Source organism: Rhinopithecus roxellana, chromosome 22, assembly GCF_007565055.1.
Source record: "Rhinopithecus roxellana isolate Shanxi Qingling chromosome 22, ASM756505v1, whole genome shotgun sequence".
NCBI lineage: Eukaryota > Metazoa > Chordata > Mammalia > Primates > Cercopithecidae > Rhinopithecus > Rhinopithecus roxellana.
The window spans coordinates 4,276,405-4,296,290 of NC_044570.1; the positions used below are offsets into that span (position 1 = coordinate 4,276,405).

At 37.1% G+C, this 19,886-nt stretch overlaps 1 protein-coding gene across 1 annotated transcript in view; it reads right to left on the minus strand.

Moving 5' to 3' along the window:
* The window catches only part of LOC115895641 (deleted in azoospermia protein 4-like), a 45,503-nt gene that overhangs the window by 14,671 nt on the left and 10,946 nt on the right, over window positions 1–19,886 (minus strand). The window contains exons 6-14 of the mRNA XM_030926268.1: window positions 19,701–19,847; window positions 19,330–19,421; window positions 18,723–18,774; window positions 17,840–17,903; window positions 17,608–17,747; window positions 16,158–16,229; window positions 13,467–13,538; window positions 3,282–3,353; window positions 709–780 (exon numbers count right to left, since the gene is read on the minus strand). Of these exons, the coding sequence (XP_030782128.1) occupies window positions 709–780; window positions 3,282–3,353; window positions 13,467–13,538; window positions 16,158–16,229; window positions 17,608–17,747; window positions 17,840–17,903; window positions 18,723–18,774; window positions 19,330–19,421; window positions 19,701–19,847 (783 nt within the window). The remainder of the gene's footprint in view (window positions 1–708; window positions 781–3,281; window positions 3,354–13,466; window positions 13,539–16,157; window positions 16,230–17,607; window positions 17,748–17,839; window positions 17,904–18,722; window positions 18,775–19,329; window positions 19,422–19,700; window positions 19,848–19,886) is intronic.

The window sequence follows — 19,886 nt, forward strand, 5'->3', positions numbered from 1 at the left end:
ATGCCGGCTCCTTTGTTATTATAATAAAAGAAATACAATAAACAAAAGAAGTACTTTAGGTTTCCAATCCCCGAAGTTCTTTTTGTTATTTCTACATATAATACATCACCTTTTAGCATATTTTCTGGAGGTGGAAATCTCAAAGATACTAGTTCCTTGAATTTAGTATGATAGGTATGGTAATGGAACATAGATACAGTTATATCTATGAAAAGACACCTAAAATTACTATCATGAAACAGCAAGCTAAAATAAAAAATATAATTGGAATTCTGTGATCTAAGAATAGGGTAATAATTTTATTTCACTCTATACCTCTACAAAATTCATGGAAGTCAGTCCGGATGTTACAGTTCTTTGACGGCAAGGATAAAGGAAAAAAAAAAAAAAAAAGACATGCTGCCATAGAGAAGCGGACACCAAATCTCCGAAAACTGTTCTACAGAAATGATATTGCTTCGTACATTCCAGTCAAAATTTATTCCATTGCTTCAAAATCATACAGAGGTCTTCACTCTAGACCAATTCTAAGTGTTTTCCTACATTTTACGTACATTTCACTACTTTAAACTGACAAAATATTCAGGCAATTTGTATAAACAATTTAAAGGCCTACATAGTATCGGAAAGTAAAACATTTTTTGTATAAACAATTTAAAGGCCTACATAGTATCGGAAAGTAAAACATTTTGCTCCCTCTTCAATTACCTGATAATTATATACAGGCAACTGATACCCAGTGATGACCTGATATGGTGAATTTCGGTAAGCAGGATATGCCTGAAAATAAATTTCACAGAAAGAATGAATGAACATGGTAAAACATTCTTTTAATTAGAAAGAAACGTCATTCCCAATATAACAAAAATATGAAAAACTTTAAAATATTAATTATTTTTCGATATACAACAATGAAGGGTTCTAAATGAATGTCTTGAAGAAGAAAGACACATTCCCTGTCAATTGCTACCCTTTCGGAGGGGAGGGAGAACAAATGACACAAGAGATGACTACTACACCAGGCAAAGTTTAACTTATACATACTGCCCACCCAGAAGTTACTTCTTATACTGCTGAAAAGGCTCTATTAAGACAGATTTCAATGTAAGTTAAATTAATACGTTTGCTATTTCTTTGTCAACAATACTTCTAGACAGTTTACATTATAGGGTAATACGAAGTTCTCCTACAGATGTTATGGCTTTTTCTGTACTTCATTTTGAAAACCTAAGGGCAGTATATAATCCAAAACTGGAAAAGAGACAGTATAATGCCTTCTATGTTTCAATAAATACTTAATGATTGAAAACATATAGGTAGCAGCATACTTGAATACATCCAGATTCAGTAATTATTCACACGGAATGTTAGCAACAACTAGGGCCATCTTCTAGTCATCATTCAGAGAAGGCAAGAAAAGCAGAGGTATACCCCTACATTTTTCAAGCACATGGAAAATGTCAACAAATGAGACACTGAGGAACTATTTCACTACTATTTTTTTATTTATTTTCCATCAAAGAAAATGTCTTTTAAACTAAGACATGAGTAAAATGAACTGATGAAAATAAATGTTATTTACCACCAGTAAGTGATAGAGTACGTCAAATCCTTCTTTAAATATCAAAGTAGCCAGGATGAGAGAAATCAGATGCCAGAAGCTCATGGGATTTATAGATACAGTAAAACACATCAGAAATCTACCTATTCCAGAACCAGAATATATCAAGAATTCAGCAACCTACATGAGGAGGCATCTGGAAATCATCTCAAGTAAAGAATAGCTAGGTGAATTGCTAACCTCAGAGAAGACTAAACTAGGCAGACACATAAGGACAGCTCCTTTCAAATATTTTTGGAACTAGCTACATGGGGGTAAAGCAGTACAGATGTATTAGAAGTAATACTTCTTTTTTTGTTCCTATTTTTTTTAAGAATAATTAACAACAAAACATTTCTCTTTCTCTTCAAGAAATGTTTTTAGGCTGGTAAAGTTAGAGGCAGTTTCCAGGTAGATACATGCTCATTCTAAAGCCACATTCATACTACCTTTCCTGGATTATAGAGTCTATCAACAAGTAACTGAACGCTGATCATTATGTGGACCGGCCATTGCTGAAGCACCCAAAAGCCAGAGAGAGAAAAAGGCACTGTTGCTCCCATAGAAGATTATAATCGGGTTAAAAACGTAACACTTTAATATAAAGAATTTTTTTCTTTTTGAGACAGAGTCTCACTCTCTCAACCAGACTGGAGTGCAGACATGCCATCTTGGCTCATCGTTAAGCTATGCCTCCTGGATTCACACGATTCTCCCACCTCAGCCTCTCAAGTAGCTGGGACTACAGATGCCCACCACAATGTCCAGCTAAACTGGTATTTGTATTTTTAGGAGAGATGGCGTTTCACTGTGCTAATCAGGAAGGTCTCGATCTCCTGACCTTGTGATCTGCCCACTTAAAGATTTAAAAACCTATGTAGGGCATATATGATGTGGAAAAAAATCAAGAAAGAATGTTGGCTCATTCACTTTACCAGAGCTACAGCATAACTCCTGGGCTCCCCAACAGGATATGCCTGTGGTGGCATCTCGAAAAAACAGAGGAAACCAAAATTATTCAAATATTCCTACACATTTTCAAAAACACGCGAGATACACAATATTGAGGTACTTATCATACCGGATCCTTTGTTATCACAATAAAAGAAACACAATAGACAAAAGAAGTACTTTAGGTTTCAAATCCCCGAAGTTCTTGTTATTTCTACATATAATACCTCACCTTTCACTCAAATTTTTGAATTTATTACGATAGATAGGGTAAAGGGTCATAAATATAGTCATATCCATGAAGAGAGAGCGAGAGAACTACTATCATGAAGCAGCAAGCAAAAATAAAAATATAATTGGAATTCTGTGGTCTAAGAATTGGGAAATATGTTATTTCACTCTAAAAAATTCATGGAAGTCACTTTGGATGTTTCAGCTCTTTGACGGCATGATGAAAAAAAAAACATACATGCTGCAATACAGAAGCGGGCAACAAATCTCTGAAAAATGTTCTACAGAAATGATATTGCTTCATATATTCCTGTCAAAACACATTTCATTGCTTCAAAACAATACAGAGCTCTTCATCCTAGAGCAATACTAAGTGTTTTCTTAAAATTATGTACATTTTACTAGTTTAAAACGACAAAATACTCAGGCAATCTGTACAGACAAATTAAAGGACTACATAGTATGTGAAAGTAAAACATTTTGCTCCCTCTTCAGTTACCTGATAATTATATACAGGCAACTGATATCCAGTGATGACCTGATATGGTGAATTTCGGGAAGTAGGATATGCCTGAAAATAAATTTCACAGAAAGAATGAATGAATACGGTAAAATATTCTTTTAATTAGAAAGAAATATCATTCCCAATATAACAAAAATATGAACAACTTTAAAATATTAATTACTTTTCTATGTACAACTATGAAGAATTCTAAAGGAATGACTGTCTTTAGAAGAAAGAAACATTCTCTGTCAATTGCTACCCTTTGGAAGCGGTGGGAGAACAAATGACATAAGAAGTCACACCAGGCAATGTTTACCTTATTCATAGTGCATACCTCTGACCACCCAGAAGTTATTTCTTATACTGCTGAAAAGGCTCTATTAAGACAGATTTCAATGTAAGTTACATTAATACATTTGCTGTTTTTTTTTTTTTTTATACTTTAAGTTCTAGGGTACATGTGCATAACGTGCAGGTTTGTTACATATGTATACCTGTGCCATGTTGGTGTGGTGCACACATCAACTCGTCAGCACCCATCAATTCATCATTTATATCAGGTATAACTCCCCAATGCAATCCCTCCCTCCTCCCCCCTCCCCATGATAGGCCCCAGTGTGTGATGTTCCCCTTCCCGAGTCCAAGTGATCTCATTGTTCAGTTCCCACCTATGAGTGAGAACATGCGGTGGTTTTCTGTTCTTCTGATAGTTTGCTAAGAATGATGGTTTCCAGCTGCATCCATGTCCCTACAAAGGACGCAAACTCATCCTTTTTTATGGCTGCATAGTATTCCATGGTGTATATGTGCCACATTTTCTTAATCCAGTCTGTCACAGATGGACATTTGGGTTGATTCCAAGTCTTTGCTATTGTGAATAGTGCCGCAATAAACATACGTGTGCATGTGTCTTTGTAGTAGAATAATTTATAATCCTTTGGGTATATACCCAGTAGTGGGATGGCTGGGTCATATGGTACATCTAGTTCTAGATCCTTGAGGAATTGCCATACTCTTTTCCATAATGGTTGAACTAGTTTACAATCCCACCAACAGTGTAAAAGTGTTCCTATTTCTCCACATCCTCTCCAACACCTGTTGTTTCCTGACTTTTTAATGATTGCCATTCTAACTGGTGTGAGATGGTATCTCATTGTGGTTTTGATTTGCATTTCTCTGATGGCCAGTGATGATGAGCATTTTTTCATGTGTCTGTTGGCTGTATGAATGTCTTCTTTTGAGAAATGTCTGTTCATATCCTTTGTCCACTTTTTGATGGGGTTGTTTTTTTTCTTGTATATTTGTTTGAGTTCTTTGTAGATTCTGGATATTAGCCCGTTGTCAGATGAGTAGATTGCAAAAATTTTCTCCCATTCTGTAGGTTGCCTGTTCACTCTGGTGGTAGTTTCTTTTGCTGTGCAGAAGCTCTGTAGTTTAATTAGATCCCATTTGTCAATTTTGGCTTTTGCTGCCGTTGCTTTTGTTGTTTTAGACATGAAGTCCTTGCCCATGCCTATGTCCTGAATGGTACTACCTAGATTTTCTGCTAGGGTTTTTATGGTATTAGGTCTAACATTTAAGTCTCTAATCCACTCTGGATCCTTTCCTTACTCCTTATATGAAGATTAATTCAAGGTGGATTAGAGACTTAAATGTTAGACCTAATGCTATTTCTTTGTCAAAATACTTCTAGACAGTTTTGTATTTGACAATATTATAGGATAATAATATGAAGTTCTCCTACAGATGTTATGGCTTTTTCTGTACTTCATTTTGAAAAACTAAGGGCAGTACATAATTCAAAACTGGAAAAGAGACAGTATAATGTCTTCTATGTTTCAATAAATACTTAATGATTGAAAACATATAGGTAGCATCATACAAGAATACACCTAGAGTCAGTAACGGCTCACACGGAACGTTAGCAACAACTAGGGCTCTTTTTCTAGGCATTGTTCAGAGGCGGCAAAAAAAGCAGATGTATACCCCTAAATTACTCAAGTACATGGAAAATGTCAACAAATGAGACACTGAGAAACTATTTCACTACTATTTTGTTACTTATTTTCAATTATAGAAAATGTATTTTAAACTAAGACGTAAGTAAAATGAACTAAGATGAAAATAAATGTTATTTATCACCAGTAAGTGATAAGAGTATAAGTGATAAAGTATGTCAAATCCTTCTTTAAATATCAATGTAGCCAGGAGAAATCAGATGCCAGAAACTCATGGCATTTAAACATATAGTAAAACACACTGGAAATCTACTCATTCCAGAACCACAATATATCCAGAATTCAGCAACCCACATGTGCAGGCACCTGGAAATCATTTCAAGTAAAGAATAGCTGGGTGAATTGCTAACCTCAGAGAAGAATAACCTAGGCAGACACATAAGGACAGCTGCTTTCAAATATTTTTTGGAACTAGCTACGTGGGGGAAAAGCAGTACAGATGTATTAGAAGTAGTACCTTTTTTTTTTTTGATCCTATTCTTTAAGAGTAACTAACAACAAAACATTTCTGTTTCTCTTCAAGAAATTTTTTTTTTTGAGAACGGGGGGCGGAGCAAGATGGCCGGATAGGAACAGCTCCAGTCTCCAACTCCCAGCGCGAGCGACACAGATGACCGGTGATTTCTGCATTTTCAACTGAGGTACTGGGGTCATCTCACTAGGGAGTGCCGGACAATCGGTGCTGGTCAGCTGCTGCAGCCTGACCAGCGAGAGCTGAAGCAGGGCGAGGCATCGCCTCACCTGGAAGTGCAAGGGGGAAGGGAATCCGTTTTCCTAGCCAGGGGAGCTGAGATACACAACACCTGGAAAATCGGGTAACTCCCACCCCAATACGGCGCTTTAAGCAAACAGGCACACCAGGAGAATATATCCCTAACCTGGCCGGGAGGGTCCCACGCCCACGGAGCCTCCCTCACTGCTAACACAGCAGTCTGCCGCGATCTATCTGCAAGGCAGCAGCGAGGCTGGGGGAGGGGCGCCCGCCATTGCTGAGGCTTAAGTAGGTAAACAAAGCCGCTGGGAAGCTCGAATTGGGTGGAGCTCACAGCAGCTCAAGGAAGCCTGCCTGTCTCTGTAGACTCCACCTCTGGGGACAGCGCACAGCTGAAGACCAACAGGGGAAGCAGTGGGGGCCGGTGCAGACGCGAACGACTCTGTCTGATAGCTTTGGGGAGAGCTGTGGATCTCCCAACTCAGAGGTTGAGATCTGAGAACGGACAGACTGCCTGCTCAGGTGGGTCCCTGACCCCTGAGTAGCCTAGCTGCGAGAAATCCCCCACTAGGGGCAGTCTGACACCCCACACCTCACAGGGTGGAGTACACCCCTGAGAGGAAACTTCCAAAGGAAGAATCAGACAGGTACACTCGCTGTTCAGCAATATTCTATCTTCGGCAACCTCTGCTGCTGATACCCAGGCAAACAGGGTCTGGAGTGGACCTCAAGCAATCTCCAACAGACCAACAGACAGTCCTTCTGACTGTCAGAAAGAAAATTATCAAACAGCAAGGACACCTGTACCAAAACCCCATCAGTACGTCACCATCATCAAAGACCAGAGACAGATAAAACCACAAAGATGGGGAAGAAGCAGGGCTGAAAAGCTGGAAATTCAAAAAATAAGAGCGCATCTCCCCCTACAAAGGAGCGCAGCCCATCACCAGCAAGGGATCAAAGCTGGTCAGAGAATGACTTTGAGGAGAGAAGAGAAGAAGGCTTCAGTCCATCAAACCTATCAGAGCTAAAGGAGGAATTACGTACCCAGCACAAAGAAACTAAAAATCTTGAAAAAAGAGTGGAAGAATTGACAGCTAGACTCATTAATGCAGAGAAGATCATAAATGAAATGACAGAGATGAAAACCATGACACGAGAAATACGTGACAAATGCACAAGCTTCAGTAACCGACTCGATCAACTGGAAGAAAGAGTATCAGCGATTGAAGATCAAATGAATGAAATGAAGCGAGAAGAGAAACCAAAAGAAAAAAGAAGAAAAAGAAATGAACAAAGCCTGCAAGAAGTATGGGATTATGTAAAAAGACCAAATCTACGTCTGATTGGGGTGCCTGAAAGTGAGGGGGAAAATGGAACCAAGTTGGAAAACACTCTTCAGGATATCATCCAGGAGAACTTCCCCAACCTAGTAGGGCAGGCCAACATTCAAATTCAGGAAATACAGAGAACCCCACAAAGATACTCCTCCAGAAGAGCAACTCCAAGACACATAATTGCCAGATTCACCAAAATTGAAATGAAGGAAAAAATCTTAAGGGCAGCCAGAGAGAAAGGTCGGGTTACCCACAAAGGGAAGCCCATCAGACTAACAGCAGATCTCTCAGCAGAAACTCTACAAGCCAGAAGAGAGTGGGGGCCAATATTCAACATTCTTAAAGAAAAGAATTTTCAACCCAGAATTTCATATACAGCCAAACTAGGTTTCATAAGTGAAGGAGAAATAAAATCCTTTACAGATAAGCAAATGCTTAGAGATTTTGTCACCACCAGGCCTGCCTTACAAGAGACCCTGAAGGAAGCCCTAAACATGGAAAGGAACAACCGGTAACAGCCATTGCAAAAACATGCCAAAATGTAAAGACCATCGAGGCTAGGAAGAAACTGCATCAACTAACGAGCAAAATAACCAGTTAATATCATAATGGCAGGATCAAGTTCACACATAACAATATTAACCTTAAATGTTAATGGACTAAATGCTCCAATTAAAAGACACAGACTGGCAAACTGGATAAAGAGTCAAGACCCATCAGTCTGCTGTATTCAGGAGACCCATCTCACATGCAGAGACATACATAGGCTCAAAATAAAGGGATGGAGGAAGATCTACCAACCAAATGGAGAACAAAAAAAAGCAGGGGTTGCAATCCTTGTCTCTGATAAAACAGACTTTAAACCATCAAAGATCAAAAGAGACAAAGAAGGCCATTACATAATGGTAAAGGGATCAATTCAACAGGAAGAGCTAACTCTCCTAAATATACATGCACCCAATACAGGAGCACCCAGATTCATAAAGCAAGTCCTTAGAGACTTACAAAGAGACTTAGACTCCCATACAATAATAATGGGAGACTTCAACACTCCGCTGTCAACATTAGACAGATCAACGAGACAGAAAGTTAACAAGGATATCCAGGAATTGAACTCATCTCTGCACCAAGCGGACCTAATAGACATCTATAGAACTCTCCACCCCAAATCAACAGAATATACATTCTTCTCAGCACCACATCGCACTTATTCCAAAATTGACCACATAATTGGAAGTAAAGCACTCCTCAGCAAATGTAAAAGAACAGAAATTATAACAAACTTGTCTCTCAGACCACAGTGCAATCAAACTAGAACTCAGGACTAAGAAACTCAATCAAAACCGCTCAACTACATGGAAACTGAACAACCTGCTCCTGAATGACTACTGGGTACATAACGAAATGAAAGCGGAAATAAAGATGTTCTTTGAAACCAATGAGGACAAAGATACAACATACCAGAATCTCTGGGACACATTTAAAGCAGTGTGGAGAGGGAAATTTATAGCACTAAATGCCCACAAGAGAAAGCAGGAAAGATCTAAAATTGACACTCTAACATCACAATTAAAAGAACTAGAGAGGCAAGAGCAAACACATTCAAAACCTAGCAGAAGGCAAGAAATAACTAAGATCAGAGCAGAACTGAAGGAGATAGAGACACAAAAAACCCTCCAAAAAATCAATGAATCCAGGAGTTGGTATTTTGAAAAGATCAACAAAATTGACAGACCGCTAGCAAGGCTAATAAAGAAGAAAAGAGAGGAATCATATAGATGCAATAAAAAATGATAAAGGGGATATCACCACTGACCCCACCGAAATACAAACTACCATCAGAGAATACTATAAACACCTCTATGCAAATCAACTAGAAAAATCTAGAAGAAATGGATAATTTTCTGGACACTTACACTCTCCCAAGGCTAAACCAGGAAGAAGTTGAATCCCTGAATAGACCAATAGCAGGCTCTGAAATTGAGGCAACAATTAATAGCCTACCCACCAAAAAAAGTCCAGGACCAGATGGATTCACAGCAGAATTCTACCAGAGGTACAAGGAGGAGCTGGTACCATTCCTTCTGAAACTATTCCAATCAATAGAAAAAGAGGTAATCCTCCCTAACTCATTTTATGAGGCCAACATCATCCTGATACCAAAGCCTGGCAGAGACACAACAAAAAAAAGAGAATTTTAGACCAATATCCCTGATGAACATCCATGCAAAAATTCTCAATAAAATACTGGCAAACCGGATTCAGCAGCACATCAAAAAGCTTATCCACCATGATCAAGTGGGCTTCATCCCTGGGATGCAAGGCTGGTTCAACATTCGCAAATCAATAAACGTAATCCAGCATATAAACAGAACCAAAGACAAGAACCACATGATTATCTCAATAGATGCAGAAAAGGCTTTTGACAAAATTCAACAGCCCTTCATGCTAAAAACGCTCAATAAATTCGGTATTGATGGAACGTACCTCAAAATAATAAGAGCTATTTATGACAAACCCACAGCTAATAATACTGAATGGGCAAAAACTGGAAAAATTCCCTTTGAAAACTGGCACAAGACAGGGATGCCCTCTCTCACCACTCCTATTCAACATAGTGTTGGAAGTTCTGGCTAGGGCAATCAGGCAAGAGAAAGAAATCAAGGGTATCCAGTTAGGAAAAGAAGAAGTCAAATTGTCCCTGTTTGCAGATGACATGATTGTATATTTAGAAAACCCCATCGTCTCAGCCCAAAATCTCCTTAAGCTGATAAGCAACTTCAGCAAAGTCTCAGGATACAAAATTAATGTGCAAAAATCACAAGCATTCTTATACACCAGTAACAGACAAGCAGAGAGCCAAATCAGCAATGAACTTCCATTCACAATTGCTTCAAAGAGAATCAAATACATAGGAATCCAGCTTACAAGGGATGTCAAGGACCTCTTCAAGGAGAACTACAAACCACTGCTCAGTGAAATCAAAGAGGACACAAACAAATGGAAGAACATACCATGCTCATGGATAGGAAGAATCAATATCGTGAAAATGGCCATACTCCCCAAGGTTATTTATAGATTCAATGCCATCCCCATCAAGCTACCAATGAGTTTCTTCACAGAATTGGAAAAAACTGCTTTAAAGTTCATATGGAACCAAAAAAGAGCCCGCATTGCCAAGACAATCCTAAGTCAAAAGGACAAAGCTGGAGGCATCACGCTACCTGATTTCAAACTATACTACAAGGCTACAGTAACCAAAACAGCATGGTACTGGTACCAAAACAGAGATATAGACCAATGGAACAGAACAGAGTCCTCAGAAATAATACCGCACATCTACAGCCATCTGATCTTTGACAAACCTGAGAGAAACAAGAAATGGGGAAAGGATTCCCTATTTAATATATGGTGCTGGGAAAATTGGCTAGCCATAAGTAGAAAGCTGAAACTGGATCCTTTCCTTACCCCTTATACGAAGATTAATTCAAGATGGATTAGAGACTTAAATGTTAGACCTAATACCATAAAAACCCTAGCAGAAAATCTAGGTAGTACCATTCAGGACATAGGCATGGGCAAGGACTTCATGTCTAAAACACCAAAAGCAATGGCAGCAAAAACCAAAATTGACAAATGGGATCTAATTAAACTAAAGAGCTTTTGCACAGCAAAAGAAACTACCATCAGAGTGAACAGGCAACCTACAGAATGGGAGAAAATTTTTGCAACCTACTCATCTGACAAAGGGCTAATATCCAGAATCTACAAAGAACTCAAACAAATATATGAGAAAAAAACAAACAACCCCACCAAAAAGTGGGGAAAGGATATGAACAGACATTTCTCAAAAGAAGATATTCATACAGCCAACAGACACATGAAAAAATGCTCATCATCACTCGCCATCAGAGAAATGCAAATCAAAACCACAATGAGATACCATCTCACACCAGTTAGAATGGCAATCATTAAGAAGTCAGGAAACAACAGGTGTTGGAGAGGATGTGGAGAAATAGGAACACTTTTACACTGTTGGTGGGATTGTAAACTAGTTCAACCATTATGGAAAACAGTATGGCAATTCCTCAAGGATCTAGAGCTAGATGTACCATATGACCCAGCCATCCCACTACTGGGTATATACCCAAAGGATTATAAATTATTATACCACAAAGACACATGCACACGTATGTTTATTGCGGCACTATTCACAATAGCAAAGACTTGGAATCAACCCAAATGTCCATCTGTGACAGACTGGATTAAGAAAATGTGGCACATATACACCATGGAATACTATGCAGCCATAAAAAAGGATGAGTTTGCGTCCTTTGTAGGGACATGGATGCAGCTGGAAACCATCATTCTTAGCAAACTATCACAAGAACAGAAAACCAAACACCGCATGTTCTCACTCATAGGTGGGAAATGAACAATGAGATCACTTGGACTCGGGAAGGGGAACTTCACCCACTGGGGCCTATTTTGCGGAGGGGGGAGGAGGGAGGGATTGCATTGGGGAGTTATACATGATATAAATGATGAATTGATGGGTGCTGACAAGTTGATGGGTGCAGCAAACCAACATGGCGTAAGTATACATATGTAACAAACCTGCACGTTATGCACATGTACCCTAGAACTTAAAGTATAATAAAAAAAAAAATAATTAAAAATAAAAAAAAAAAGAATTTTTTTTTTACAGCTGGTAAAGTCAGAGGGAGATTCCAGGCAGATACATACTCATTCTAATGCTACATTAATACTGCCTTCCCTGGATTATATAGTCTATCAACAAGTAACTGAACGCTGATCATTATGTGGACCAGCCATTGCTGAAGCAACCAAAACCCAGAGAGAGAAAAAGGCACTGTTGCTCCCATAGGAGTTTAAAATCGGGTTAAAAACAAAGCAGAAAAACATAATACAGTAATATAACAAAGGCTTTTTGTTGCTGTTGCTGTTGTTTTGAGACAGAATCTCACTCTGTCACCCAGACTGCAGTGCAGTCATGCCATCTTGGCTCACTGTAAGCTGTGCCTCCTGGGTTCACACCATTCTCTGGCCTCAGCCTCCCTAGTAGCTGGTACTACAGGTGCCCACCATAACACCCAGCTAAATTTGTGTTCATATTTTTAGTAGAGATGGGGTTTCACCGTGTTAGCCAGGAAGGTCTCGATCTCCTGACCTTCTCATTTGCCCACCTAAAGAATGATTTAAAATATTTGTAGGGCATATATGACATGGAAAAAATCAAGAAAGAACAGGGAGTATACGTTTGGATCATTCACTTTACCAGAGGTACCGCATAACTCCTGGGCTCCCCAACAGGCCACTGTGGTGGCATCTTAAAAAAAAAGAAAGGAAACTAAAATTATTCAAATATTCCCATACATTTGGAAAAAGAGATGATATATACAACATTGAAGTACTTATGCTGGCTCCTTTGTTATTATAATAAAAGAAACACAATAGAAAAAAGAAGTACTTTAGGTTTCGAATCCCTGAAATTCTTGTTGTTCTTTCTCCATATAATACGTCAACTTTTACCCAAATTTTCTAGAGGTGGAAATCTCAAAGATACTAGTTCCTTGAATTTAGTATGATAGATATGCTAATGGATCATAGATACAGTTATATCTATGAAAAGAGACCCACAGAACTACTATCACGAAGCAGCAAGCTAAAATAAAAATGTAATTGGAATTCTGTGGTCTAAGAATTGGGAAATAATTTTATTTTACTCTATAAAATTCATGGAAGTCACTTTGGATGTTTCAGCTCTTTGACGGCAAAGATTAAAAAAAAAAAAAAAAAAAAAAAAAAAAAAAAACAAAAAAAAAAAAACATGCCGCAATACAGAAGCGGGCACCAAATCTCTGAAAAATGTTCTACAGAAATGATATTGCTTCATATATTCCTGTCAAAATTCATTCCATTGCTTCAAAATAATAGAGAAGTCTTCATTCTAGAGCAATACTAAGTGTTTTCTTAAAATTATGTACATTTTACTAGTTTAAAACGACAAAATACTCAGGCAATCTGTACAGACAAATTAAAGGACTACATAGTATGTGAAAGTAAAACATTTTGCTCCCTCTTCAGTTACCTGATAATTATATACAGGCAACTGATATCCAGTGATGACCTGACATGGTGAATTTTGGTAAGTAGGATGTGCCTGAAAATAAATTTCACAGAATGAATCAATGAATACTGTAAAATATTTTTTTAATTAGAAAGAAATATCATTCCCAATATAACAAAAATATGAACAACTTTAAAATAACTATTTTTCTATATACAACCATGAAGAATTCTAAAGGAATGACTGTCTTTAAGAAGAAAGAAACATTCCCTGTCAATTGCTACCCTTTGGGAGGGGTGGGAGAACAAATGACATAAGAAGTGACTATCACACCAGGCAAAGTTTACCTTATTTATAGTGTGTACCTCTGCCCACCCAGAACTTACTTCTTATACTGGTGATAAGGCTCTGTTAAGACAGATTTCAATGTAAGTTATATTAATACATTTGCTATTTCTTTGTCAAAATACTTCTAGACAGTTTTGTATTTGACAATATTATAGGATAATAATATGAAGTTCTCCTACAGATGTTATGGCCTTTTCTGTACTTCATTTTGAAAAACTAAGGGCAGTACATAATTCAAAACTGGAAAAGAGACAGTATAATGTCTTCTATGTTTCAATAAATACTTAATGATTGAAAACATATAGGTAGCAGCATACATGAATACACCTAGATTCAGTAATGGCTCACACGGAATGTGAGCAACAACTAGGGCTCTTTTTCTAGTCATTGTTCAGAGAAGGCAAAAAAAGCAGAGGTATATCCTACATTATTCAAGTACATGGAAAATGTCAACAAATGAGACACTGAGGAACTATTTCACTACTATTTTGTTACTTATTTTCCATCAAAGAAAATGTATTTTAAACTAAGACATAAGTAAAATCAACTAAGATGAAAATAATGTTATTTGTCACCAGTAAGTGATAGAGTATGTCAAATCCTTCTTTAAATATCAATGTAGCCAAGATGAGAGAAATCAGATGCCAGAAACTCCTGGAATTGATAGATATAGCAAGCACATTGGAAATCTACCCACTCCAGAACCACAATATATCCAGAGTTCAGCAATCTATATGAGGAGGCATCTGGAAATCATCTCAAGTATAGAATAGCTAGGTGAATTGTTAACCTCAGAGAAGAATAAACTAGGCAGACACAGAAGGACAACTGCTTTAAAATATTTTTGGAACTAGCTACTCGGGGGCAAAGCAGTTCAGATATATGAGAAGTAATACCTTTTTTTGTTCCTATTCTTTTTTAAGAGTCATTAGCAACAAAACATATCTGTGTCTCTTTAATAATTAATGTTTTTTATGGCTGGTAAAGTCAGAGGCAGATTCCAGGCAGATACATGCTCTTTCTGAAGGCACATTAATACCACCTTTCCTGGATTATATAGTCTTTCAGCAAGTAACTCAACACTGACCATTATGTGGACCAGCCATTGCTGAAGCACCCAAAAGCCAGAGAGAGAAAAAGGCACTGTTTCTCTCATGGGAGACTATAATTGAGTTATAAACAAAGAAAAAAAAACAAAACACATTAATATAAAGAAGGATTTTTTTTTTTTTTTTTTTTTTTTTTTTTTTTTGAGACAGAATCTCACTGTTTCAGCCAGACTGGAGTGCAGTCATGCCATCTTGGCTCACTGTACGCTGTGCCTCCTGTGTTCACACCATTCTTCCACCTCAGCCTCCCAAGTAGCTGGAACTACAGATGCCCACCACAACGCCCAGCTAAATTAGTGTTTGTGTTTTTAGAAGCGATGGCGTTTCACCATGTTAGCCAGGAGGTCTCAATCTCCTGACCTTGTGATCTGTCCACCTAAAGATTTAAAAACATATGTAGGGCATATATGATGCAGAAAAAAATCAAGAACAGGGAGTATCTTTTTGGCTCATTCACTTTACCAGAGGTACAGCATAACTCCTGGGCTCCCCAACAGGCCACTGCGGTGGTATCTTGAAAAAACAAAAAGGAAACCAAAATTATTCAAATATTCCTACACATTTTCAAATACACATGAGATACACAATATTGAGGTACTTATCATGCTGGCTCCATTGTTATTACAATAAAAGAAACACAATAGAAAACAGAAGTACTTTAGGTTTCCAATCCCTGAAGTTTCTGTTGTTATTTCTACATATAATACCTCACCCTTTACCTAAATTTTCTGTAGATGTCATTGTGGAAACCTCAAAGATACTAGTTCTTTGAATTTATTACGATAGATATGGTAATGGGTCATAGATATTGTCACATCTATGGAAAGAGACCCAGAGAACTACTATCATGAAGCAGCAAGGTAAAATAAAAATATAATTGGAATTCTGTGGTCTAAGAATTGGGTAATAACTTTATTTCACTCTGTATCTCCACAAAATCCATGGAAGTCACTCTGGATGTTTCAGCTCTTTGACGGCAAGGATGAAAAAATAAATACATGTTGAATACATAAGCGGACAACAAATCTCCGAAAACTGTACTACAGAAATGATATTGCTTCATATATTCCTGTCATAATTTATTCCATTGCTTCAAAATACAGAAGTCTTCATTCTAGACCAATTCTAAGTGTTTTCTTAAATTTATGTACACTTCACTAGTTTAAAATGACAAAATATTCAGGCAATTTGTATGAACAAGTTAAAGGCCTACATAGTATTGGAAAGTAAAACATTTTACTCCCTCTTCAATTACCTGATAATAATATACAGGAACCCGATATCCAGTGATGACCTGACATGGTGAATTTGGATAAGCAGGATATGCCTGAAAATAAATTTCACAGAAAGAATGAATGAATATGGTAAAATATTCTTTTAATTAGAAAGAAATATCATTCCTAATATAACAAAAATATGAAAAACTTTAAAATATTAATTCTTTTTCTGTATAAACTATGAAGAATTCTAAATGAATGGCTGTCTTTAATAAGAAAGAAACATTCCCTCTCAATAGCTACCCTTTGGGAGGAGAGGGAGAACAAATGACATAAGAAGTGCCTATTACACCAGGCAAAGTTTATCTTATTCCTACTGTGTACCTCTGCCCACCCAGAAGTTCTCAAACTGGTGATAAGGCTCTATTAAGACAGATATCAATGTAGGTTACATTAACACATTTACTATTTTTTTGTCAAAATACTTCTAGACTGTTTTGTATTCGATAATATTACAGGGTAATACTATAGTTGTCTTACAGATGTTATGGCCTTCTCTGTACTTTGTTTCAAAAAACTAAGGGCAGTATATAGTCCACAACTGGAAAAGAGACACTATAACATCTTCTATGTTTCACTAAATACTTTCTGATTGAAAATATATGGGTAGCAGCATGCAAGAATACACCTAGATTCAGTAATGGCTCACAGTAAACGTTAGAAACAAGTGGGGCTTTTTTCTAGCCCTTGTTCAGAGAAGGAAAAAGAAGAGGTACACCATACATGTTTCAAGTACATGGAAAATATTAACAAATGAGAGACACTGAAGAAATACTTCACTACTATTTTCTTACTTTATTTTCCATCAGAGAAAATATGTTTTAAACTAACACATAGATAAAATAAGCTAAGAAGAAAATAAACTATTTATCAACAGTAAGTGATAGAGTATGTCAAATCCTACTTTAAACATCAAAGTAACCAGGGTGAGAGAAATTAGATGTCAGAAATTCACCGGATTAATAGACAACAGTAATACAGATCAGAAATCAACCCGTTCCAGAACCAGAATATACCCAGAACTCAGCAATTTATATGAGGAGGCATCTGGAAATCATCTCTAGTAAAGAATACCTAGATGAATTCCTAACCTTACAGGAAAATAAACTAGGCAGGCACATAAGGAGAGCTGCTTCCAAATACTTTAGGAAATATTTACGTAGGGTGAATAGGAAGAGATAAGAAGATATTTGTTCATGTGTCTACAGTGGTCATTTCTAATGGAAAGACTTACAAAGTATGTAGAAGATTTTTAGCTCATATAACAAACACTAAGAAGAAGAAATTTCTAACAGAAATAATAAATTTCCCATCACTCAAGGTATTCAAACAGGGATTCTATTGCCACCTACTATGGGAAGTATAGATACAATTGCACAGAAAAAATGATGACTAAAATAAGACAATAGGAACGTAAGCAGTTCTTACCTGAACGTACTGAGTTATAGGATTCGGCGTGACTCGGGGCTGACGATATGTTTCAGCATTTGGATTACTCCAGACATTCCGAAACTGTGGTGGAGGAGGAGGATTAAATACCAAACAACGTGGCTGCACATGATAAGCACCTTTTTAAAAAGCAAAAAGGAAAAAGCCTATTTTTAGTTATCTGGAAATCTACACGTGTCAAAAGAACAACGTCTTGTCTTTTCCTACTCACGTAAATTTTGTTTTCTGATTGCAGGGCCCAGCTTCAGTTTTTTACCCTGGATATGTACCTGTGACTGAAAATAAAACAGTAACAAAACTAGACTCAATTTTCAAGTCTTGACTTCCAAGTCTTGGGTAAATACACAGTCTTCTGAAGTCTCTATTATTATAGAAGATTAGTGATAACTACACACCAAACACCATGGAATACTATGCAGCCATAAAAAAGGATGAGTTTGCGTCCTTTGTAGGGACATGGATGCAGCTGGAAACCATCATTCTTAGCAAACTATCACAAGAAGAGAAAACCAAACACCGCATGTTCTCACTCATAGGTGGGAACTGAACAATGAGATCACTTGGACTCGGGAAGGGGAACATCACACACTGGGGTCTATCATGGGGAGGGGGGAGGAGGGAGGGATTGCATTGGGGAGTTATACATGATATAAATGATGAATTGATGGGTGCTGACGAGTTGATGGGTGCAGCACACCAACATGGCATAAGTATACATATGTAATAAACCTGCACGTTATGCACATGTACCCTAGAACTTAAAGTATAATTAAAAAAAAAAAAAAAAAAAAAATTTGTCATCATGAAGCTACCTTACTTTACCCTTACTACTCTAATCAGTGTCAAGAGGCATCAAGTGAAAGGTGATCAAAAACTTTTTATCACCCTTTCTACAACTCTTCCTGCCTGTAGTTCATGAACCTAGGCGTCCAGTCAAAAATAAACAGATCTAACAAGTTATGTGGTTACTCTAAGTTTGGATTTTGAACAGAATGTGTATCTTTCTCCAAATTTTACACAAGACTTAGTATATCACTAACAGTAAATGTTATATCAATAAAATAAATAATAGATTTTTCTATTAGATTACTTACTTCTACTATCTTCTGGACATCCACGTCATTAAAAAATGAAACAAATCCATAGCTATAAAGGCACATAAATGAAGTATAAAATCACCATCAGGCAGTACACGGTTCAGAACTTCTGCTATTCTATATACAGAAGTGATCATGACAAAAGATAAATAATATACCATGATAACTACTTGTTAAGATGTACATGACAGATCCTCTACAAATACACCTCTTTTTCGTAATCGGAACTGTCAAAATGTGCTAAGATTAGGACAGTGTGAAAACTTTATTGATTAACAAAGAATTCGTATCTGTGAACCTGAAATTAACTTACTATCTAAGACAAGATGGTTAAAATTTAAGATATTGTGCAGTGTATGAAGGGAAACAATTATTTGAGAAAACTGATAACTCATTTGTATGAAATAGGAATTGGAGACATTTAAAAATAAACATTAGAAAAATGATTAAATAGAAGAGCTGGCAATAACCTTTTATCCCCTGCATGAAAGAAACTAACACAGCAAAAATGTCATTTAAACATGTGTCAGAGTATCACTTCTGAAGTCTTCTTTGATACTCTACAGGTGACTAGAATTCAGATATTTCTGATAAAATTACTCACCCTTTGGAGACACCAGTTCGATCCGTGATTATTTTCACTTCTTTCACTGAACCATATCTACCAAAGAAGCTTTTAATCTCAGTTTCATCCATCTGTGGAAAAGAATTGAATTTCAAAAGTAAAAATTCAGCATTCAAAAATTTCAATTTTACTACAATTTTACTATAATGAGGTGAAAATTTCTTCCCCATTTTTACCTAAATGACCAGTAGCTCTGTCAAAGGTATTTTTAGTACTAATGGGTCAAAAGTAAAACCAATTCTAAACTTCCATGAAGTACAAAAAAAAAAAAGACATTGAGTTTGTAACAGGGCCCAAGTCCCATTGTTCATTATGTATTTTAAGGCAAAAATGAGTTATGAATACAATACCCTATCATCAATTCCACCAACAAAAACAGTGTTTGGCATGATTCTGCCTTCTGGTAAAACACAGCCTTGGCTAGTTGCAGCTGATGAAGACTGGGTGTTGGTCTCTCTGGAGATGACCCCGTTTGGAGTCACAGGATTTGCAGCAGACTGTAATTTGGAAAGTAGACATCATAATTAGATAAACAG